This window comes from Tenrec ecaudatus, chromosome 17 (assembly GCF_050624435.1).
Source record: "Tenrec ecaudatus isolate mTenEca1 chromosome 17, mTenEca1.hap1, whole genome shotgun sequence".
NCBI classification, from domain to species: domain Eukaryota; kingdom Metazoa; phylum Chordata; class Mammalia; order Afrosoricida; family Tenrecidae; genus Tenrec; species Tenrec ecaudatus.
The window spans coordinates 58,743,373-58,769,138 of record NC_134546.1 but is presented as its reverse complement, the minus strand read 5'-3'; the positions used below and the strand labels follow the sequence as shown (position 1 = coordinate 58,769,138).

At 42.2% G+C, this 25,766-nt stretch overlaps 1 protein-coding gene and 1 pseudogene across 3 annotated transcripts in view; both read left to right on the top strand.

Annotated features, from left to right (window-relative positions):
• LRRC49 (leucine rich repeat containing 49) overlaps positions 1-25,766 on the top strand; it is a 187,750-nt gene that overhangs the window by 148,124 nt on the left and 13,860 nt on the right. For all 3 annotated transcript variants that reach the window (XM_075535511.1, XM_075535512.1, XM_075535513.1), the window contains 4 exons: positions 14,941-15,178; positions 16,314-16,499; positions 19,389-19,498; positions 23,600-23,753. In XM_075535511.1, coding sequence (XP_075391626.1) covers positions 14,941-15,178; positions 16,314-16,499; positions 19,389-19,498; positions 23,600-23,753 — 688 coding nt within the window. The remainder of the gene's footprint in view (positions 1-14,940; positions 15,179-16,313; positions 16,500-19,388; positions 19,499-23,599; positions 23,754-25,766) is intronic.
• On the top strand, positions 5,886-6,871 carry LOC142430726 (ER membrane protein complex subunit 3 pseudogene; annotated as a pseudogene).

Genomic DNA, 25,766 nt, shown 5'->3' with positions numbered 1-25,766 from the left:
AGAAAGACGATCAATCAGATACTCTGTGATGTATTCAACAGCCGACACAGAACCTGCTCCTTAATGTTTAGGATTCAGCAATTCATTATCAAATGTGAATGATTACTTCAGGTGTGTTGTACAGCGAGCTGTCTCTTCCAGTGGCTGACAGCCTCTTTTCTTCCATGATACATGAGTCAAATAATACATATCACTGAATTTATGAGCAAATCTGAGTGGACTCTATTACTCCACTCATTTCTTTTCCTCTCAAGGAAGCATATTAGGAGAAGCGCGTAAGGCATGCATAAATAGTTACAGAATATATACTGTACACACATGTATGCGCGCACACACACACATAGCTTCTCTACATGGCTGTAGAGAAGTTCTCTCAGTAATACACTTGCCTTAGTCACGTTAGGGTCCAGTCAAAGAGTGGCTTCCAGGGGAATCTGTAATTCTAGGCAGAGAGGTCAGCTCAGAAAGTTATGGCAGCTGTTTGGGGGACTCCAAAGGGGCCATCCTGTCAGATTCTCTTGGCACAGGGCAATCACGGGGGCTTAGTATGAAACAATCTTAAGAAAAGTGGAAACTGCGTTGGTGCGGAAAAGGCAGGGAATATGTGCTGAGGGATTCTTTTCCATCCTAACAATGCGCTTGCTCGTTCGTTCAAAGGTAGCAAGTGCTACCCCAAAGGATGTCCTTGAGCACCCATATGCCTTCAGTCAAATCTTGTCCCTTCCCACTTTTTTGCCCCGCCCCCACCCCCAGCCCCACCCCCAAACTCAAGGAATACCAAAAAGAAATGTGCTTTGAGGATGTTGTAACGGATGTTCCTACTTAGTGTGAATTGAAGAGCTCCGAAGGGTTAGAAAGATGGAAAACCCACCTTTAGAAATGTACTCCACTAAGTGGAGTCCCCTGTGTGGTCAGGGGGACGGGTTGTTGGAGATGAGTGGGGTGAAGTCATCAGAGGAGAGAAGGTTCGTTGAAGCTGTGATTGTGCGCATTGAGGTTACCATAGATCACAGTGGGGCTAGGTAGTAAATCAGCACCCTCCCACCTCCCCCCCCACCAAAAAAAACCCCAACCTGCTGCCTCTTCATCTCCGCTGTGCCTCATATGCATTTGCTGCAGGACCACTCACCGTTCAGGTTTTGCCAGGATTGGCAACTACAGTGAGACAGGCGTGTCTTTAGTAAGTGGCTCTGTTACCTGGCAAAACTCTCTCTGAAAGATGGATTCCAGACTACAATGAACTTTCCTGACATCTTGAACTCCTAAAGAGTCTTGTGTCAAGTCTTGCGACCTTGTGAAGTAATCTAAAATGACAGCTCTCCCTTTCATGGTCTCAAGGTAAGCAGGCGCTCAGGTGAGGGCCAAGAGTCCCGGGCGTTTTGTAAGGAGTTGCATGAAGTCAGAGGCTTTGAAACAAGGTGCACGTTGTGGATCAGGGAGAAAAGCAATGTGCAGACTCCATAGAGAGAATGGAGAGAGCGGTAATAAGGCATTAGGAAAAGGAACCACGGTTTCTGGCAAAAGATGTACTTTCTCCCAATCGAAGTTCAAAGTGCCTTGAAGACCCTTTTTAGTGATCTAACGCCCGGGAGCCACTGAAGACTTTAATAAGAAGCCAGAAAGCACAAAGCCTTAGGGACAATGAGCACTAGTGGAGACTACGATGTCAAACCCATTGCTTATACCTGCTAGTGTGTATGGAGAGGAGCCCTGGTGGCTCAGAGGATAAAGCAGACAGCTGTGACCCAAAAGGTTCAAAGCCACGAGCCAGTTCAAAGGACAGGGGTGGTGGTCAGCTCCTGGAGAAAACCTGGGGTGCAGTTCTGCTATGGCCTGTGGCCACCAGGAGCTGGACTTGCATTGACAGCCAGCAGCTGGTTTGCTTCAGGGTGTGGGGAGTGGGGTGGGTTTTTTCTTTACTTGAGCCTGTGGCTGTCTGATTTCTATAAATTTGAAAAGTAGAATGGTTCTTTAAAAGCAGCCTATTATACCTCAGATTTGTCTGAGACAGGGAGGGTCTATTAGCCTTAGACCCCAATTGCCTCTTGGAACTTGCAGTCCTTATTGTACTTGACCTCCAGCACCAGTTGGTGTGGTGCACGCCTCATTTCAAGGCTCTGTTCTGTAACGTCTTTCTTCAAACTGCAGTGACCCAGGCTCCCTTTTACTTCCCTGGTTATTCTTTTGTTTTGTTTTGAATTTCAGTGTACTGTGCCAGGAGTCCTGGTGGTCTAGTGGATTATGCGTTGGGCTGCTAACCATGGGGTTAGCAGTTTGAAGCCAACCGTGACTCCTTGGGAGAAAGATGAGGCTTTCAGGCTCAGAAACCCACTGGGGCGGTTCTTTCCAGTCATGTGTCCGAATGGACACGATGGCAGTGAGTGTGCTTTGGTTTGGTGCTCTTTCTACAAAACTCCTAAATGTATATCCTGCTATTTCTTGATTTATATAATGTAGATATTCTTGGCAGGAGAGGGTTCAGAGCCCTACTGGTACAGTAGCTGAACAGCCAGCGACTAAAGTAGAGGTCAGTGTTTTGAACCTACCAGCCACCCCGTGGGAGACAGCTGTGTACGGACCACAGCTTTGAGGAGTCTCCACTCTGTCTTATTGGGTCACTGCTACTTAGAATCAACTTTATAGCAGCAGGTTTGGATTATTTTTTTATTCAGCTCACTCACCTCTCTTTTTAAGAGAATCTGTCAGAATTTCTTTGATTGAGCCTCTACAATGTGTGATCGAACATCTCTGTCTTGGTCCTTCCTCTGTGAGCGTAAGTCTGGACACTGGAGGGTGCACCTGCTCTTCTCTGCACTCCTCCCACTTGTTACACTGCACCTTCAACCAACGCTGTGTCCATATGTCAAGATTAGTATCATTTCCTTTCTGTTGGTGCAGTGAGTTAAACACTGGAGCTGCTAACTGCAAGGTCTGCGGTTCAAACCCACCACCTTCTCCCCAGGGAAAAGGTGAGGCTGTCTGCCCCCCTGTGGATGATGAAACAGTTCTGCTGCTTTCTAGTGGGTCGCCTTGAGTTGGAATCGGCCCAGTGGCAGTGAGTGTGTTTTGTAACCATTAAGCCTTTTGTGCTTTGTCAGTTGGTAGCTTCTAGAAGTTAGCTTCTTTATATCAAAGATATACTGAATTGCTGTTTTACATCAAATTATTTAGTTTTTGCCCCCTTATATATGTTCCTTTCAAAAACACTCGAATCCCATCTTCTCGACCTCTAAATATTAGGGTTCTTCAGCTTATGGTCTTGGGTCCTCTCTGAAACACCCCTAAATGATTTGAACCATGGGGTGGATTTTAAACACCATGTATATGCTGAAGAGTCCAAAATGTGAAACTTTTTTCTTTGTGGTTTTCCCATTTAGATAGTGTTTAAATGGGGGAAAGTTCTTTACTGCCGTGAGGTCATAAAAATATTTTCCCATTTTGTCTTCTTCAGGCTTAGAGCTTTTGCCTTACTACACTGGAATTGCTTTTTTTGTGTTTGAGATCAAGGTCTGGTCCCACACCCATCAGAATAACCCATTGCCGTAGCCTGGTTTACTGAATGTCCCCTGCTTCGCCCACAGATCTGCAGCGCGCCGGGCCCAATTGCTATTGTTGGCAGTGCAAGCAGTAAGTGGTTGGCTCCCTTGACAGGTGTCCTATGAATGCCTCTGTGTTCAGTGCCACTTCGCCCTTCCAGCTGCTGTTCTGTCCACTGTCTTTTCCTCTGCAGAGATGTGCTGGGCAGGTTGACGGCCGTGTGTGTTCTTGACTGTAGTGCCCGCCTTCAGCTCTGCTTCCTCCCCTCTTCCTCAGCAGCCCACGCTCTTCGCTTTCCTCTTCCCGAACTTTGCCCAACGAATCTCTTGCTGCTGTTGATCGTCTTCTATTGGGCCTGCCATTGTTAAAAGTTTATGACTTTCTAATTACTAAGTGAAACATGCACTTAGTTTATCTGCTATCTTTAGCTGAAAGTTCCGTTTTCAGTATTAGAAATTGTATTACTCCGTTGTCTGGAAGTCTATACTTACAGTTCATCTGCCTGCGATACTGTAAGCCTGGCTCCTCCTGAAGGGAGAAAGCTACTCACAGTCGCTTCCTTGGACTTCTGATTTGTTTTTGCATCACTACCTATGGTTTTCCAGTGTTACCAGTCCTGTTCATACGCTGTCCTATTTCATAATGCCAACAAAGTGGCTAATTCTGTATCACAATCGCTGTGGCCTTTAGCTTGTGGGTGTGTAACTAAGTGCCAGGAAACAAATGTCCACGAAAAAGTCTAGGCACATAAAAGAATAAATACAACCAGACTGTGGTATAATTCATTACTCAGCGCAGATCTAAAGTAAAACGACATAGTGGAGTTGTCTTTCCCTTGGCCAGAAATGAGAAAGCACTGTTTTCTTTGCTCACCTTGGATGCGTGCAGCGAACCTGGTTGCTTCTGGTCATTTCCTGTCCGTGAATGCTGTGGTGTTGTAGCCAACGCGGCTGTAATAAAATAGAGTGTGCATAAAATGAACTTCCACACCCTGAATGTTGTTCTAGAAACTCACAAAGTAACTTATTATAGGAATCAGCACGACTTATTTATTGGGAAAAGAATCTTCCAAAATATTTAAGCCTTTCTATTCTAGCCTGTTATAGAAAGCCCGAAGGGGAGGGGAAAGTGCATACTCCTTTGAAATATTGTCCTTGAGTCTGTTCTCCATGGAGCCGAGTCTCTAGTGACTCATTGTTTTATTGCTTTCAGTTAATCACCCTGCCATTCTTCCAGCCATCACTAATTGAGAAGACATAGAGTACTTTTCTGATTCATTCTCATATAAAGGAATAATTGCACTTGGAATTGACCACTAATTAAAAAACCTTGAGGGGATGCCCCCTTTGACATCGTACTTTCCCTCCCTTGTTATATAATTAGCATTTGGGTTGGGGATATTCTTGGGGATCTACTGGCATTCATGAGAGAAATATGAGACAGTCCACAGAAAGAAAGTTATTACTTTATTAAAAGAGCAGAGTTTAAAGTAGATGGAGGTAGAGAACTCGACCAGATGACCCCGTCACCACTTGGAAGTCTGAGTAGCTCTTGACTCCTCCCTTCCCTTCATTCCCTATAATCAACACGTCACTGAATTCTAGTTTTATTTTCTCTGAAACATAGGGTAAGCCTATATTCCAATCGTTTATCTATAAAAATGAATTGAGCCAACTATGAAGCAAGGTTTAGAATATCATTTCTGGCCCTCATAACAACCCTGAAAAAAAAAAAGGAAAGAATCCACTCAGTGTATCTCAAGTTGAAAGGCCTCAGGAAGTTCAAGCTCGGGTTATAACATTGGACTGCTAACCCCAAGATCAGTAGTTCAGAACCACCAGCTGCTCTACAAGGAAAAGGCCAGGCTTTCTGCAGCCATAAAGAGTTACCATTTCAGAAACCCACCGGAGCAGTGCCACTCTGCCTCAGAGGGTTGCTGTTAGTCAGAATTGATTGATGGCAGTGATTTTGGTTTTTGAGATGGAAAAATAATATTTTTTTAATTTTTATACTTCAGTGGTTTTAATGTGTTAAAAACAATTGTGCAATTATCACCACAATCTGTTTTAGATCATTTTCTTCATTTTTGTACTCATCATCTCCCATTTCCCCTCAAGGTCTCCTGCCATAATCCTAGGACATTATTAATCTAGTTACTGTCTCCATAGATTTTCCTAATGTGAATACCTTATTAAAAAACCCACAACAGAGGCCAGACTAACGCAGGCCTGAGCCGCCGCGGAGTCCCGGGCCAGCCAGACTGAGAACCGGCCCCAGGGCGGGAGGTGAGCTCCGTGAGGACCTCCGCAGCACGGGGAGGCGCAGTCCGCCCACTCTCGGTAGGGAACGGCGGTTTGGTGAAGATGGCGGGCCTGGAGCTGCTGCTTGACTCCAACATCCGCCTCTGGGTGGTCCTGACCATCGTGATCATCACATTTTTCATGGGCATGATCCGCCACTACGTGTCCATCCTGCTGCAGAGCGACAAGAAGCTCACCCAGGAACAAGTGTCAGACAGTCAAGTCCTCATTTGAAGCAGAGTCCTCAGGGAAAATGGAAAATACATTCCCAAACAGTCCTTCTTGACATGAAAATATTACTTCAACAACCCAGAGGATGGATTTTTCAAAAAAACTAAAAGGAAGGTAGTTCCCCTCTCCTATGATGGATCCCACGATGCTCACAGACATGATGAAGGGGAATGTAACCAATGTCCTCCCGATGATCCTGATCAGGGGCTGGATCAACATGACATTCTTGGGATTCGTCACAGCCAAGGTCCCATTCCCACTGACCCTGCGTTTTAAACCCATGCTCCAGCAGGGGATCGAACGTCTTACATTAGATGCATCTTGGGTGAGTTCTGCATCCTGGTACTTCCTCAATGTGTTTGGGCTTCGGAGTATTTACTCTCTGATCCTGGGCCAGGATAACGCTGCAGACCAGTCCCGAATGACGCAGGAGCAGATGACCGGCGCAGCCATGGCCATGCCCGCGGACACCAACAAGGCTTTCAAGACAGAGTGGGAAGCTCTGGAGCTGACGGATCACCAGTGGGCACTGGATGATGTGGAAGAGGAACTCATGGCCAAAGACCTCCACTTCGAAGAAGTAGTGCATCCGTGATCCTGAAAGCTGAAAACCTAGGTGAGCAAACGGCATCGCCCTCCCTGTGTTGTTCACCCTCCGCCCACAGAATGAGAGAGCAAGAGAGTCAGCATTTCACTCAAATGACCCCAGGCCAGCACAGACTTAGCAAACCTTCTCCGTTTCTGAATATGATGTCTAGAGTATGTTGGGGACCCAGAGACACTGCCAGGCTCTCCAGTGCCTTTGGGATATCACAGCCCAGTCAGGCAACACAAACTCATGATCTATGATACAGAATGTGCCGTGTCCACGAAAACCTATCAGCTCCGTGAACTCAGACCCCATTTCCCAGCCATGGATCAGAGAGGGTCTGCACGACCTTGCGAGACTGAGGAGGGGGCAGTTGCTTGCTGGCTGGCAGATAGGGTTTCCTGGAAATGATTGTACCAAGAGGGGAATGTAATTTGCATATTGAGCTCTGTAATCAAGAACAAATGACTCTTGACTCTACTGATTAAACGGTCCTGTTTCTCCTCAAAAAAAAAAAAAAAACCCACAACAACAATAACAAAATACAGCACACAAACAATCCCATTCCAGAATAAATTAAAAAAATAAAAACTAGAACAAGTTAAAAATGGGCCAAAGGGAAAGCAAATGCTAAGACATTAAAGCCTAACTATATCCGCATGAATTCACTGTCTGACGCACGCTATATGACTTTTCGCATCCCTGGTCAATGGCTTGAGGACATCCCATGGAGGCTTAACCTTACGGGGACTCCGCGGATGGAGGTGGGCTCATCAAAGTTATCCATAGCCTTCTGCAATCTACGTGCTCAGAATCTAAGCTCTAAAATAATTCCCTCCTCTGATATTTGATTTTACTATTTACAATCCTTAGATCACATACACTGCTGTGCTTCTGCCGTAAAGACTTAGCTGACACTTCACTTAGATGACTGCTTGTTTTATGACAAGCGTTTAAGACTCCAGATGCTAGTTTTTCTGATACCTGAGCACCATCTCATTTCTTCATCATATGTTGTTATAGCAGTTATATTTTCAGTGATCTCTTCATAGGGATAAGTATGGAGCAGGGCCCTGTGATAAGAACGGATTGTCCTTATGTTAGGGCTTACAGTTACATGTAAGCTCAAAATCCATTAATGTTCTCAAGTTTTATAAATATCCCTCTTCCACTTCTGTGGCAGCATTATCATATTTTTGAGAGATAATACAAGTATAACCTCCTTGGTTATTTTCATAATACTTAACTCCCACTGCCATCAAATTGATGCCAACTCATAGCGGCCCTATAGGACAGGCTAGAACTGCTCTTGTGAGTTACCAAGACTGTAATTCTTTACAGGACTAGAAATTCTACCCTTCTGTAGAATGACTGATGCTTTCGAGCTGCTGACCTTGCAGTTAGCAGCCCAATGCATAACCACTGTGCCACCAGGACTCATCACTCTATTAATAGTATCATTGAACTAGTCAATGGTATAGAATTTAAAATATATTGATAGAAGGGGATTATTCATATATGGGAGCTTTTTAGACTAAAATATTTGGAATATTACACATACTAAAAAACTCAAGTAAACTCGTTAAAGAAAACAATGAGGGTTAGACACAGGCGAAAAGTTCAATAACATTCATTCATCACAGCAGAATTATGTCTGCAAAACTAAATAATGTCTTTACAAGCTAAGAAAATATAAAGGTGCAAAGATTTGGTAGTTTTAAGTTGCCTAGTTTTGGACAACTTCAAAAGCAGGAGATTTGAACCCAAGTCTGACGACTTCCAATCCTCTGCTCTCACGAGGGAGTTACGGCTTTAAGTCTAAAGGGACATGGCAGTGCTTAAGGTGATGTCTGGTTCACTTACTGGATTTTCCAACTCAGAACCTTTTGATGTGGCCTATGTAGTATTCTATAGGCAAAATAATTTACTAATGCAGAGTCACTGTACAAAAACACCCCAAACCTGGTTGAAATTCAACCATTTCAAGAGGCTATGTGTGACAAAGAACCAATGGTATTGAAGAAAAAAGGCTAAGCTGCACGGAACTCCAAACCAAACTCACTACTATCAAGCCAATTCCAACTGATGGTGACCCTACAGGACAGGTAGACCTGCCCCCGTGGGTTTCCAAAACTCTATCTTTTTCCATTAGTAGAAAGCCCTTTCCTTCTCCCAAGGTGCTATGGTTGTTTCAAACTGCTGACCTTGTGATTAGCAGTCCAGTGTGGAACCCAGGATGCCATCCAGGCTTCAGGAATGGGTTGACAACCAATGGAAATGTTTCAAAGGTTGCAAACTGATACAGTACTGGATCCACGCACTAGTGTGTGTCAACAAATTTGGAAGACAGCCACTTGGCCAACCAATTGGAAGGGATCCATATTGGTGCTCATTCCAAAGAAATGTGACCCAACAGAATGTAGAAACTATTGAACAATATTATTAATGTCATATGCAAATAAAATTTTGCTGAATATAACTGAAAATGGTTGTAGCAATACATTTTAACAGTAGCGGCCAGAAATTCAAGTTGCGTTCAGGAAAGCATACACAAGAAGGAGTATCATGTTAGAATCAGATGGTCATTACTGAAATCAGGGAATGCCAGAAAGATGTTTGCTTGTGTTGTATTGGCTTTGCAAAGGCCTTCAATTGCATGGATCCTAAGAAACTCCGGAGAGCGTTATTACGAATGGGCATCCCAGAGCACTTCATTGTGCTCATGTAGAACCTGTCCACAGGACAAGAGGGCATCCTTCCTGTGTTAGGCTGAGTCAACTAGAAAAACAAATCCAGAGACACTCAGTTGTGTATAGGAAAGATGATGATATGAAAAAGTACCGTATGTACGAGAGTGTAAGCCGACCCGCATATCAGCCACGGCACCTAATTTTACCACAAAAACTGCGTTTAAAATGTGCTGAAAACTCGGTTTATACTCAAGTATATGTGGAAATTGTTTATCAAGAAAACATACCAGCCCAGTCCAGATCAAGTCCATATCTCATGCTTTAAAGGTTACCCAATAATAAACAACTTAAAGCTATCAAATCTTTGCCACTTCGTACCTTTTTAGCTTTTAAAGACATTATTTAGTTTGTTGACATAGTTCTACTGTAATGAATGAATGCTATTGAACTTTGCACCTTGTGTCTCACCCTCATTGTTTTCTTTAACGAGAGTTTCCTTGAGTTTTTTATTACTCCATAAGTCTGATACTAGCCCATAAATCCTTCTTCAGACTCAACACAGCCACATGCAATGATGCAGAATGCAGGGTAAGTGGAGAAAAGACGAAGTTGTCAAGGATTTCATTTTACTTAGATCCTCAATCAATGCTCATGGAGGCATCAGTCAAAAAATTAAAGTACATATTGCATTGGGAAAACCTGCTGCATAATACTTATTTAAAATGTTAAAGAAAAAATTTACCCAGAGGACTTAGGTGTGCCTGGCCCACGTCAAGTATTTTCAATGGTCTCATGCATGTGAAAGCTGGAAGATGAATAAGAAAGACCTAAGAAGAATTGTTACATTTAATTATGGTCTTGGGAAAGAATCCTGAAAGTCCTTTTCTCACCGACTTCCAAGAGAATGAACAAATATGTCTTCGAGGAAGTACCGGTCTCTCACATACCGTGTACGTGTTCTCAGGAGAGACCAGTCCCTGGAAAAGGACACCATGCTTGCTCAAGCAGAGGGCCAACGAAACAGAGAAAAACCTTTAATAAAATGGATCGACACAGCAGCTGCCCCAATGGACTCATGCATAGGAATGATTGTGAGAACAGTGCAGCACTGGGTCACTGGGTCAACTCTGTCCTGTTGGCCACTGGGAGATGGCAGTCTGAGTCAATCTCTGCTCAAGGGCAACAGGTTGTGTGTATGTCTTTTCCCCCACTTGGTTGGGGAGAGTAGGAGCCCTGGTGCGGTGTTGGGTTATATGTTGGGCTGCTAGCCCACAAGGTCAGCAGTTCGAGCCCACCAGCATCTCCTTGGGAAACAGATGAGGATTTCTGCTGCTGTAAAGATTTGTAGCCTCAGGAACCCATAGGAGCAGTTCTCTATCGTAAAGGGTCACTTTAGGCGACGGATGTAAAGCCATCGCTGAATTCATTGGCAGTGAGTTTGGTTTGATTTTTGATTGGGGTGGGCGGTGGAGGTTAAGCATTATTTAGAAAGTTCTTGACATCATTTTATATGGAAAGTAAGCGTACTTTTCCACAGGATCAGAGTTTTATAAGCGCTGGTTTGATTTTGTAGCTGAAATTAAATCTTCATGAGAATGATGATGGCAACAAATGTACAAATGTGCTTGACACAATGGATGGATGGATAGATTGATATGTGTTGTATGAGCCCCCCAAAATTATTTTTTTTTAATTAAAGCTTCATACAGAAAGAACTATAACTGAAAATGGCTTGGGTATGATTTTGTTTTAAAGGTATTGTTGAAAACAATACCAATATAGCACACAAAGTCAAACACAGTGTGGAACTCTGAGAACAAATGAGCTCAGTTATAGCTCGGCACCCTGTGATCCATATGTTCATCCTGACTGTTCACATTAGAATCATTTCTACTTTGTTTTGTAAACATGTCCCTGGTTGTTGTTTGTTTGTTTGTTGGTCTGGGCTTGGTGATTATTTCTCCAACAGTTTTCTTGATACTGCTACATAAAATAATCTCTCTCTGATTGTGGAATCCCATGAACAAACATGGCTACAAACCAAAAGATTGAGTCCACCTAGAGGTACCTCAGAAGAAAGGTCTGGTGATCTCCTCCCAAGTGAGAGCCATGGAAAGCCTGTGTGGAGCACAGCTCTGCTCTGACATACATGGAGTTGCCCTGAGGTGGAATTAACTGGTTACTGGTTTCATAGTCTACATTTTTAAATTTTTGAGTTAATATTCCTAAACTTTTAATTATATGGAGAGTAAAACAAGGAACTTCTGAATATACTACATAGAGTAGCACCACTTCCCAAAGATCTTATTCATATTTTAGGTTCTGATTCCCCATAAGTTTTACATTAAAGTGACTTTTATTTGTTGTCTATGGTGACAACTGGTATTTAAAATCAACTGGCTTATTCTTTTCCCTTTTATCTTACTTCGTCATTGTTTTCCTTACCTGGGTAGACGTCACTATTACTCTTGTCCGTGTCACCAATTCTATCCTTTTGCTCAGTCACACCTCAAGATTAGTGTATGTTCCTTAGGACTCAAGAGAGTCTCATTAAAAGCTTCTTAATGGTCACACTCCATTACTTTTGCCAAGATACGTATATTGAACAGAGCATTTGCGAGAGGAGCTTTGCTAGATATTAAATCCACTATAATGAATGTACAGAGGTCACAATGTTCAGAGAGAGAGAGACAGGTAAACAAGTACTATGTGCTAAATTCTATATCGGGTATATCCCGTTTTCAAAGATTTATTTATTTTGGTAGTAGTGAAATGTTAACTCCCACTCCTCTCGTTCCCGAAATGGTTATATACTCTACCTAGCTCAACCTAGCACAAACTTTTACACAACATGGAACTCTTAATTTTCATTTTATTTTTGTTCTGCAATCAGCCTTTAACTTTATAAGAATATATAGAATAGTTCTGATATAAGAACACATGGGCCTTGTAGGGAATGATCAAGGGTAAGGTAATGTAAAGAAGAGGTATAGCTGTAATCCAGCTGTAACCCAGACGGAGCATGATAGTGGGGCAGGAGGAAAGTCAAGGGAAATGGAGGAAAGAGCTAGGAGGCAAAGGGCATTTATAGAGGTCTAGATAAAGACATGTACATGCAAATATATATATGAGGATGGGGAAATAGATCTATGTGTCTATATTTATAGATTTAGTATTAAGGTGGCGGAAGGACCTTGGGCCTCTACTCAAGCACTCCCTCAATGCATGAATACTTTCTTCTATTAAATTGGCATTCTATGATGCTCACCCTCCTGACACAACTGCTGAAGCCAAAGCGATGAACAAGTAAATGTGGTGAAGAAAGCTGATGGTGCCCGGCTATGAAAAGAGATTGTGTCTGGGGCTTTAAATGCTTGAAGATAAACAAGCGGCCATCTAGCTCAGAAGCAACAAAGCCCACATGGAAAAACACACCAGCCCGTGTGATCACGTGGTCCCAAAGGGATCAGTTATCAGGCATCAAAGAACAAAAAATCATATCATTGGCTGCATACCTCCATGATACGATCGCCGGGGACAAACGGGTGCATAAGCAAATGTGGCAAAGAAAGCTGATGGTGCCCGGCTATCAAAAGAGATAGTGTCTGGGGTCTTAAAGGCTTGAAGGTGAACAAGCAGCCATCTTGCTCAGAAGCAACAAAGCCCACATGGAAGAACACACCAGTCTGTGTGGTCACGAGGTGCCAAAGGAACCAGGTATAAGGCATTATCAAAAAAAAAAAAATACCATAGTGAATGAAGGGGGAAGTGCAGAGTGGAGACCCAAAGCCCATTTGTCGGCCACTGGTGATCCCCTCATAGAGGAGTCTAGGGGAGGAAATGAGTCAGTCAGGGTGCGATGTAGCACCGAAGAAGAATATAGCTTTCCCCCAGATCCTGGATGCTTCCTCCCCCCCAACTACCATGATCCAAATTCTACCTTGCAAGACTGGATAGGGCAGAGGTTGTACACTGGTGCATATGGGAGCTGGATGCACAGGGACTCCAGGGTGGATGATACCTTCAGGACCAGGGGTGTGAGGGGTGATACTGGGAGAGTAGAGGGTGAGTGGGTTGGAAAGGGGGAACAGATTACAAGGATCTACATGTGACCTCCTCCCTGGGGGATGGACAACAGAGAAGGGGATGAAGGGAGACGCTGGATAGGGGGCAAAATATGACAAAATAATAATCTATAAATTATCAAAGGCTCATGAGGCAGGGAGAGCTGGGAGGGAGGGCGAAAAAAGAGGACCTGATGCAAAGGGCTTAAGTGGAGAGCAAATGCTTTGAAAATGATGAAGTCAAAGAATGTACAGATGTGCTTTATACAATTTATGTATGTATATGTATGGATTGTGATAAGAGTTGTATGAGCCTCTAATTAAATGTTTTTAAAAAAAGAATATATGGGATTGTTCATTTACTCATACACATTGAATGCTAGAATAATGCCATATAATTATTATTATCTGAAACACTAGACTGGCAGAAATCAAGTCTTTTTGTATTTTCTTGGTTGCATGTTCACTTCAAGTAGACTGATCCTATGATCCAACTTGCTATTTTACAGACAAATGTGCCACAGTTTAACCTGTGCACTGGAAATAAAGACACAAAACAACGTGTAATAAACCAACAAGGAGGTGGCTTATTTGTCGGATCTCCAACATCAGCATTATGAAACTTCTAAATATCTTTAATACTTCATTAACTCAGTACACATTGGGAAAAACCAATTACTAGGGCCCAGAACCCTGTTATTATTTTATAATTATAAAATAATTATTTTATTAAAACTAATTATAAACTTATGTTTTATTAAATTATTTTTAATTATAATTCTAAGATTATAGCATAATTTTTGTATAATTATCATTTATTAGACAGACTCATAGAGAAAATATGTCTTACTTTGGAAATAACAACTGCCTCAATCAATGAAATACATAAAAGTATTTTTGTATATGCAAAATCAAGTAGATAATGGATTTAAAAATAATTTATTTCAAAATTTGCAGGATATTTTCAATGATTATATTATAGTATATACTTGAAAAATTTCAAACAAACAATGGGGTATTAAAATATACAGAGTCAAAATGTCCCCTTCAACCCAATCTCTGTGAGAGAAACTATTACTAACAATTCCATGTTTTTTTCTAGATGTTTTACAAGTAATATTAATATGTGTTCTTAATATTAAAAATACATTTTTTCATCTGGACAATGGATTACTTCATAGATTAGGAAAACTTACTTATATAGACACAAAAAGATACCCATGATATATTGAGTGGATTGTTTCAAAACTAAATAAAATATAGATTCATTGAAAGAATACTGTGTGTTTACTAGTGGGGTTTGGTTTGGTCACTCTTTGCATTAAAATAAATATTACAGGGATATAGCTCCTCCATATGTTTTGTTGAAAATCAGTCTTGGTGATCCGGGTTTCATTATTGAAATAAAAATTTAAAAATTGAACCAACCTTTCAGAGAGCTTTTTTGACAGGTCTTTTGCCTTCGGTATTTGCTTTTGGAAGTAAAAGCTTATGAGCCTTTCGTGTAAAGTTTGCCTTTGGTGTTCCAGGTCTGCAGACCCAGGGCTCCTCAATGCTGTACAAGGCTTATCTGTCATGGACGCACACCTTGTGGAGGTGGACGGGGACACCCTTTCCCTCTACGGCTCAGGAGCCCTGGAATCTCTGGATCGGAACTGGAGTGTTCAAACAGCCGGAATGGTCACCACGGTCTCCTTCACTTTCATAGAGTTCGATGAAATTGTCCAAGTGCTTCCCAAACTGAAGATTAAGTTTCCTAATTCTCTGGTAAACATTTCCTCCTAGTAGTAGATGTGAATTGCTCTCAGTCATGACTCGTGTGTTCTAACTTCCATTTATGCAGTTCTGTCTGGCAGGGAGGCTAAGTTTTGGCGTAGGTTTTGTGGAGCTGGGATTTAAATTAGTATTCATAAATGGCCTTCCAGTTTCAATTAATAATGGAAATTTTCTCTTTCAAAGCAATTTTTTTATGGAGTAGCAAGGATAATATAAATTTACTCAAATGATCTATTCCTACCTTATAAAACATTGAGCAGGACCTCATATGACCCTCTAATATGTATGCATTGCTGTACCTGACACCGGTGGGACATGCGCATTTATCATCCAGCTTCTACAATAATCCCTTAACACATTTAGAAGAATGTTAGTAGCTAATTAAAGTACCGTGGAGAAGTCAGCCTTCTCCAATTACGCACTTTGTAGTAGATAGCAGCCCGCAGGGAAGAGACTCTGGCCCTGTAATGGGCCGTCCTGTGTTTGCATTATAGCTGGGTTGTCCTCGCTTAGCCAACAAGGTGTTCTCACCGCTCCTTTATGGTGTTTTGTTTTGTGTTGCCACTGTCACCTTCCTACAGAAGAGCGGTCGAAGTGGAGAACAGTATGTGGAGGAGAGAATCCAAAGTCACCTGTAGAAAACTGTGCTAGTACTTGAAGTTTAGGGACCTAGTTTTCCTTTAACCCCTTTCACTGGTCTACAGAGTAGTTGGCAAGACCCCATTGCCAATGGCTAACTAGTTCACTCCAGAAGCACTGAGAGCCCTGTTTTCAGAATTATCTGTCTTTTCTTTGTTGGATTAATGTCAAAGTAAAGCCAATAGAATCTTTGTAATGCCTGCAAGAATCTGAATTATTGGATATGTATATCAATGTAAAGAATCTTTGTTAGTAAGCGAGAAAGCATTCTTTACAGTAGAGAAATCACCTTAGTTACAATATTGGGTCAATTGAGACATTAGTGTTATATAGTTTAGGATTAGTATATTCAGGTAATTTAATCTCATTAAAAAGCATATTATATTACTTAATCCTCAAGGTAATAGATGAACTGGGGGCATGATCTGTGAAGCTGTAGTGCGACTGTTTTAAGAGACCTGACTAACTGTGTGTTTTATGATCACAGCACCTTAAGTTCAAGGAAACAAATCTTGTCATGCTGCAGCAGTTTAATGCACTCGCGCAACTCCGTCGCATCGACCAGTTGACAATCGATCCTCAAGGAAATCCAGTTGTCAGCTTCACACTCTGGAAATACTATGTACTGTTTAGGTTGAGCCATTTCAGTATGCAGAAAATAAATGGAACGGAGGTGAGCTAAGTCCTAAGGGCACTGCCCAGTAAAAATGGTTGTGAGTTTAAATATTTGCAGTGGAATTTCTGAAAAAAAAAATATTTTAAATGTTGTGACATCTAAGATGTGTTCCTCTGCCCCGTGGGTCACTAGGAGTCAAAATCAGTCCAGTGACACTGAACATGTTACTAGTATGATTGTATTCTCGTGAATTCCGTAAGGCCTCCTTGGTGTAAGATGATCTATAAACTTGGTCAGCACAGAAGTGAGAGCAGCTCTGTGTCCCTGCAACGGATGACAAACAGGTACCTCTGAACACGAAACCCGCACAAACCAAACCTGCTGCCATGGAGTCCATGCCCTCTCACAGTTACCTTACACAGGGCTTTCAAGACTAGATATCCTATAGGAGCAGAAGCCTCATCTTTCTCCTGTGGAGCAGCTGGTGAGTTCGAACTGCTAGCCTTTCCGGCTGTGAGCCCAACCTGTCACCTACCAGACCAACATGGCTCCTGTCGCCTCTGGCCTAGAACTTAAAATCCAAGCAGGGGATTGGGATACTGGAGGTTTCTTGGACAACCTGTGGGAGTGTGTATGAAGTTGTTTCCACAGTGACAGGCCCAGGACCCCAGTAGCAGCAATTTGTTGAAGTGGGGCAAACCTAGAGCCTTCCGATGACTTCATTTCCAGGCGGTTCTCAACCGATTTGGTGAAGTCTTGATCTCTTAGTACCGCCCCAGAGAGGTCTGAGTCCTAAGAAGGACCTGGTGATGAATCCTAAGAGTTTCCAAGGGTTTCCTGGGATAGCAGGGGGACCTTGTTTCAACTATGGTGAGTCACCCCAAACCGTTAGCCAGATCAACACTAAGTACTGTGTTTACTCAGACATGGACCATTAAAGAACAATGCCCGTTTTATAGAACGTTTTAAAATGACGAAATGGTAACGTTTCATTACATACAGTAGGGGCATAATGAAAAGAACCAGTATAATTTTTTAAATGTAAATTTCTGAGAATAATCCAACTCATAGCAGTCTTCTAGGTTAGAGAACAACTGCCCAATCAGGTTGTCAAGGCTGTGGCTTTGGCAGTAGGAGACTGCCCCTCTTTTCATACGGAGCAGCTGCTGGGCTCAAACTGCTGACCTTTTGCTCCATCCCTGCACCCCGAGGCTCCTCTGAAAAGGGTCATTCCAGGGCTATTCCTCACCGGAGTCACAGCCCTGAAGTACACACCTGCTTATCTTATTTCTCGCCCATTTTCAATGTAGTGATGCTACTCTACATTTCTTCCTTTCTTTGTGGGAGAGACAGTGATTTGCTCGAGGTAGAATTAAATTGCATTATGAGAATCAGCAAAATATGGAGTCATAGCTTGTATTGACCACCAGGGGACTATATTGGACCGAAAGCTAGCTTAGCGGTGGGCCAGAGGTGAGGGAATAGTATTTCATAAACTGTGAAGGTTAATAGGCACTGACTCATGTGCACACAGGATTGGTGAATTATGGGTTCATTTTAAAGAAAATATCTGTGAAGTATATAATAGGTAGTGTTGCTAATTAATTAGAAAACTCAAACCGTCACTATATTAGGTTTTGTCACCCTCAGCTCTCCCGACAGCTTAGGTCATTTATTGCTTTGTTGGAGAGTGAGGCCCGTTGTCTCGTGAATGGTAGGGCGTTTCACAACATCCCTAGGCAATCCCCACTAGGTACCAGTCACACCCCTCTCCGTGAATGAAGTCGTAATAGCCCCGACATACTTCTGACATTACCAAATGTCCTCTAGCAACTCAAATGGCATTGGCCGAGAAAAATTAAACTATAAGATCAACCAACAGCATTTACAGTGCAAACAATCAGATATGAACACAAAAATAATTTATAATTTGTCAAGGGGTCACAAGGGGGGAGGGGGGAGGGGGAAGGTAAAAAAGAGTTGCTGATACCAAGAGCTCAAATAGAAAGTAAATGTTTAGAAAATGATGATGGCAACATATGTACAAATATGCTTGATACAATTGATGTATGTATGGATTGTGGTAAGAGCCCCCACATAAATGATATTTTAAAAAAGAAAGAAAGAAAAATAAAATAAAGTTCAGGCAACTCTTTTATATATATATTTAAAATATCCCCAGATATTAATCCAAGTCAAGCTTTCAGCTTTTAGTACTTTCTCAGTTAACACAGAAATGAACTCTTGCCAGGTATACCTGTGACAAGTTGATCCATGCAGGGGAAAGACTGCAGTCAATTAAATAAAAGAATTCTAGGAAGAACAAGAATATCCTTTGTCATCCAGTGAGAGTTTCACCTCTCAGGAAGTGAAAACATTTTCCTTAGGGCAGCAAGGTCTGAACAACACCTTGGATACTTACCTTTGACGCGTCATTACGATGAGTCTTCGTGATGGAGGGTGCTGCCCCCAGAGAATCAGGCTCACAGAAACAGTAAGGCTCCTGAAAAAATAAGTCATTAGGAATGCACGGTACCTCAAGTTCAAGTCTCAGGAAAAACAGCTTCTCAGTCCGAGCTAACTCATCACCCCCCACTCACCCTGCAGCGTTATGGCCCCCACATTCACAACCCTTCCTCCTAGTGAAGCTCAGAGGAAAGAACATTACCAATATTTTTACTGCCAGCCTTCCTCTCAAGTGGACGTTGGAAATACTTAATCTTGGCCTTTCTTTGAAATTCTGTTAGTTATATGACGCTGAAAAACAATGTCATTTGTATTTGTTTTACTGTTGTTGAGAATATACACTGTAAAACATATACCAATTCAATAATGTCTACATTGAAAATTCATGAACATCGATTACATTCAAGCTAGGCAAACTTCCCCCACCCCCTCTTCTGTGTTGTGAACGGCATTGTCTTCTCCCCCTTGGTGTGCCTCTAGGTGACGCAGAATGATATGATAATGGCTGAGAGGCTCTTTGGAATCCTGGCTCACGTGGCATCTTCTGAACTACCCCAGTACCGCACGATTTCAATTCTGGGTGATGCCAGGTAACCTTTCACTTTTGTAGTTTTAATAAAATTCCTATCGTACTAAAAAAGGTAACAAAGTCTACATACTCCTTAACCATGCCATTTACTCATCCCATGAGCATTTATCCCCAATTGATTTTGTAGCTGTCATTATTCAAAGAATGGGTATGTAAGGCATTGTTTCCGTGTGCCTTGTAATCTAATAAGATGGGCAAAACACGTGCCGGTGTTTCCGATGCTGCAGGAGAGGAGTGGGAGCGACGAGGAGAGAGTACCTCTATGTTTCAGGGGAACCCCAGGAAAGGCGTCACCAAGGTGATGTCTAGCTAGTTAGCGTGTTAGACTGGACTCTAGAGAAGCAAATAATCCTGTTGACACTTGTCTGTGTATGTATATAGAAAGAGAATTCTATTGAGAAATGACTCACACAGATCTAGAAGTAGGTAAATCCAGCCTGAATCTAGTCCACGGGGCAGAGAGAAGGTGACGGTTTCTCCTGACTGCCGTGGCTGCAGGGACTGAGGAACAGGAAGCAGCATGATGAAGCAGGAAGCCCCCAGGCTGGTGCATGTTGAGCTAAAGGAAACTGAGATAGGCAGAATGAATCCAGTGTCAGCACTTCGCTGATGGCTCTTGAGATCAAGAGACTATATATAACAGGAGGTCAGCTAACCAGATGTGGGATCCTAATCCATCAGAAGTGAGCTAACTTCCACACACTGTCAATTCATACTAAGAGTCAGCCACCTCCTGACTAAAACCAGCCTCAATTGTATCACGGGTGTGACCAGAATAGATCTCCCTACAACTGCTTGACTGCTTCCCAGAAGATCCAAAAATATGTGACATCATATCATGAGAGAAACCTGGTCTATCCAAGTTGACATAAAACTTAACTATAACAGTCAGGGGCGAGCAGGAGTCTTTCAAGTGGGGGAGAGATCTTCAGAGGCACCGGGAATTTTAAGTAGTTCAGTATAACTGAAACATGGAATGATGTGAGCAGACATTGGAAATGAGGTAGAAAGCCTGATTACAGTCTGATTTTGAAGAGCTGTGTAATGCGCACAAAATCAGAATGAAAACTTGTACTTTCTAAAGTGCAAATGATCTGATTAGATTACTGTTTAGAAAGCTTCTATTTTAGCAAACAGACACTGAAGACTGGGATTCTGAAGGCTTGAAACAAGGCAGTGACAATAAAAAAGGGAAAAATGGAAAAAAAAACTTTGAAAGTGTACTTGACAGACTCTATTGACAGAGAAGAGTGTGGGTATGTACGGAGGGAGAAAAGTCAAGGACAATGGATTAGTTATGATCCAGGAATAGGTAAGATTCACTCTGGCTGAAGCCACCCAAGTCGTCCTGGGGTGTAGTGGGTTAGGGCTAGAAAAATAACAGTAAAATAATCTTGAAGAAAGTGGAAGAAATAGTGAAGTTGAAAATGGGATGAATGAAATGTTGGTTATTTAAAATGCTAACAAAGGTGTTACAAGATGTATCTGTGTACTGTTTTAATAACTTAAAAATCAAAAAAGAACATAATTGCAAATAAAGGTTTATATGTTACTATGCTAAGCTGAATTTCCTGTAGAAACTCAACCAATAACCCTTATATATGTATATGTAGAGATAAATAGATAGGAAGAAAATGGCTCACAGAGGTGTACAAGTGGGCAGGTCCAAACCCAGGCATGTTCCAAGCCCATGGGTCAAATGCTGGGTTGGAGGCCTCGTTTGATTCACATCACTGTGCTGTGGGGGAGATCATCTGCAGGAAGACCACAGGCTGCAGAGGCAGATGAATTCGAAGTCTGCAGGTCAAATGACAGCTTGCAGTATCGGCAGAAAACATGGCAGGTTCAGATGCAAAGAATCAGAGTTCCATAAGCCAGATGCAGGATCCAGATGCAGAAAAAGCAAACAAGCTTTCCCACAGCATCCACTGACATTGGATGCAAGTCATACTCCCAAGGCAAGTAATTCCATCAGGGCTGTGAGCTGAGTAAGGGTGTTGCGTTCCAACCTAATGTTACCCCATTATAGAGGCTTACAGCTGATTGGCTACGATGGCATTGTGTTAAGTCAGGTCATGGAAGACTATAGGTGTTCACTGATAAACCACTAAGAATCCTGACCTAGCCATGTTGACACAAAACCTTAACTGTCACAGCCACTCATTTTTAAAAATGCTAAAAGTATACTAACTTTAGTTAGTATCAGCTCTCTAGTGAAGAATTTGGATTATGGTGCTGCCAATGAATATCAAAAGTACCATGAACTGCCAAAAGAAAAAGCAAATCTCTCTGGTAAGTACAGCCAGAATGCGCCTTAGAAGCAAGGGTGGTGAGACCTCATCTCACATACTTTGACTTGCTATCAAGAGAGAGAGCACTTCCTGGAGAAGGACCTCATGCTTAGTACAGTGAGTGGAAGGGCAGGGGAAAAGAGAGAGTGTCGACGAGATGTCGCTACAACAAGGGGCTCAAACATAGTCACTGTGGGAATGGCCCAGGACTGGCAGCGTTTCCTTCTGTCGTTCATAAAGCTGCTGTGAGTCAAGACGGACTTGACAGCATCAAACAGCAGCAGCAGCAAATTCCCAGGAAAGGGCATGGAGGTGGCCAAGTGTGCTCTATAACTGTGTTAGACAGGGTTCTCTAGAGAGATAAAACCAGATTGCTGATAATTATATATATATATAAAGATAGATACATAACACAAGAAATGAACTGTTAAATTATATACAGACAGATAATACAAGAAATTATAAAGCAGTACAAATGGCTCAGTGCAACTCACTCCCCTGAGAGTTGTGAGACACTGGCAGTCCTTCAAGTCTTGAGGGCCGCCAGGTAGTTCTCCTTAGAGACAGCTAGGCTATCCCAGCACAGGCAGCAAACAGCAAGGCAGGTCACCAACTGTCAGTTCCCAGCTCTAGAGATATACATTCCAATTCTCTGGCGAGGCAAGTCTTATGACACAGTTCACAGGTTAGATATCCCACAGGTAGTGTAGCTTGCAAATCGAGGCACAGAACAAGCAAGGCAGCCGCACACTGATCCGATGATCAAAGAGCGAGAGACAAGAAAGGCGAGGCTCACTGAGCCATTTTATCTCTCCTCCCTTCAATTAATCCCACATGTGTTTATCAACCAGGCTGGCACAATAAACTATCTCAATAACTATATTAATTTTATTCATGCATTATAATTATTAATTGCATAGAAAACTTGCATGCTATAATTGAAAACATTTTATAAAATTATATATTTACTATAATCTGGGATCTTATAAAAATACAGATAAAAATAGATCCTGGAAATAAATAAATAAGTAAATAAGACAAATAATCCAGTAGATTTATGAGCTTTAAATGTTTTATTTAAAAATTAGATTTTTATCTATTTCTGTATACTTTTCAAAGTTTGTACTCTCCAAATTCCAAAATGATTGCATTAAGCTTTTAAATCAGAAAAAATAACTTTTAAAAAGGTCAAATGTATTCCTCTACTGCCCTTTATCATCAGTTCATGGTTCAAAGTGCAGTAGTTGTGTCAGTGCACCTAGAGACGGCCTAATGGGTGGACACCTTGCAGTCCACTGATTTCTGGCTATTTGTGTCCCTCTGCGTCACCACACAAGGTTCCTCTTTCATCAGTGATCACCTACAAGGTCCTTATTTGATAGATACTAATAGTTAGAGATTTTCTGTTTGGAGTTTATTTTGGTTTTGCCAAAATGTAAACTTGTGTCCGTTTCCATTTTCCAGCTTGGAATAACATTGCTCAGCCACACAATGCGCTGAAGACCTAGCTTGTGTGGTTTTCAAGAGGCCCCCTAGCATAGGTTTTGTGGGTAAGGCTAATTGAGTTGTTTTGTGTACTGGTCAATAGATTGATTTTTTTCAATGTAATATTTTCCTACATTAGAAATGTTGGAGACGTCTTCATGTTCATAGTAATTATGAAACAAAGGAATTAGACTGAGTGACCTAATTAGTAGAAAGGCAGAGGTAATGAGCTGAACTGAAATAATAATCTCAAGTTCATAGGAAAAAAAGACATTTTAACAACTTTGGTATGTCATTCTCTAAATCTCTCTCTCTCTTTTCCGTAGGAAGAAGCAATTCCGGTATCTCCTAGAAACCAAAGGGAAGAAACCAGGCGTCGTCATTGAGGAAAATAATGACAGTAAAAGACCTACAGGAGAAAACACGAATCGCGCTACGCTGAATTATACCACAAGAGAGTTTTATCATGAAAAGCTGGAGGTAAACCTACTGTTAACTTTTGCATCTTTCTTCTTTGGTCATTTATGGTAACTTTTGTTATTCTAGACTGTGACTCAGCCATGTATACAAAGATGGGGACAGTAAGCCTCAAGACATGACAAAGAAGTAGAGGGCACAGGTAAAAGAAGAGATCATTGTTCCAGTGTCTTTGTTTCACCCGAAATTTGTTCAAAACAAATCCATACCAAAAGTTCAAGCCAAAGGTCCTGATTTATCTGAATTAAGAAAAAGGGTAAATGATGAGGGCCGAACAATGTGATGAACGTAATTAACGCCAATGACGCCTGTAGATATTTCCCATGCCATGGTACCCGTCTATGGTTGCTGCGGGGCGTCATCGGTCAGGTCTGCCTTCGAGCAAAGCTGTGTACAACACAAGCCAGCACTGCCGTGTCCGACACAGGGCACCAGCATTGCTGTGGTTGAGCCCTCGGTGGCAGCCGCGTCCAAGGCTGCCTTTTTTCCGCTGAGTCTCCACCAAACATGATGTCCTGCTGCAGGGCCCCGTCTCTCCTGATAAACTGTCCAAAGTACATAAAACAACGGAGCCCTGGCGTCCTCATGTATAGGGATCCGTCTGGCTGTCCCTCTTTTGAGGAGATTTGTCTATTCTTCTTGAAGTTCATAGTACAGACACTTTCTCTCCTTCACCCTAATTCAAAGGCATCAGTTCTCCTCTGGCCTTCCTTCTTCATTCTCCAGATTTTGAATATCCATGAGGCAATTGAAAATACCATAGTTTGGGGCAGGCACATGAGTCCTCAATAACACCTCTTTGTTTTGCACACTTGAAAGCGGTCTTTTGCAATTGCCTAATGCCATGCGTCATTTGATCGATGGTCTCCATGGGTGTTAACTGTGGTTACCAATAAAATGAAACCGCTAACAACTTCAACGTGGCCTCCCTTTATTGTGACGTTACTTCCTGGCCCAGTTGTGGGATTTTTTTCTCTGGTTATTTTGAGTTGTGTTTACATGCTTCACATCCTCTTTACTCTCATCAAGCAGGATTCATCATGACGCTTTCCTAACCCTCATAGCACATTCTCCTTCAGAGAGTCTAGTTTCTCAGGTGTGCTGGGCACACAGATTGAATAAGCATGCGGAAAGGCTATAACCCCGACACACCCCTTTCCTGATTGCAAACCATGTCAGGAGCCCTCCTGGCACAGGGCTGCTCCCCACCAGGTCAGCAGTTTGAAACCACCAGAAGCCTCGTGGGGGAAAGATGGATCTTTCTACTCCTATGACATGTACAGTCTCAGAAGCCCACGGGGCCCTGTTGGATCACTGTGAATCAGAATTGAATCAAAGGCTTTTTCTCTGACTTGGTCTAGAATCCTTTTGTTCTTTTCAAACAACTACATCTTGTCTATGTTGTACAGGTTCTTCATTGGTCCATTTTTAAAATTTAATCATTTTATTGGGGTCTCGTACAATTCTTATCCCAATCCATACATACATCCATTATGTCAAGAACATATGTACATTTATTGCCATCATCATTCTCAAAACATTTACCTTCTACTTGAGCCCTTAATATCTGTTGCTCATTTCCCCCCTCCCTCCCCACTCCCCCCTACCTCATGAACCTTTCATCATTCATAAATTATGATTATTTTGTCATATATTATACTGTCCGATGTCTCCCCCCACCTTCTCTGCTGTCCCTCCCCCAGGGAGGAGGCTATACGTAGATTCTTGTAATCAAGTTCCCCCTTTCTACCCCACATACTCTCACCACTGGTCCTGAAGGAGTCATCTGTCCTGGATTCCCCGTGTTTCCAGTTGCTCTCTGTACCTATGTACATCCTCTGGTGTAGCCAGATTTGTAAGGGAGAATTGGGATCATAATAGTGGGGGGGGAGGTATTTAAGAACTAGAGGAAAGTTATATGTTTCATCGCTGCTACCTGGCACCCTGCCTGGTTCATCTCCTCCCCACAACCCTTCAGTAGGGGGTGTCCAGTTGGCTGTCAATGGGCTTTGAATC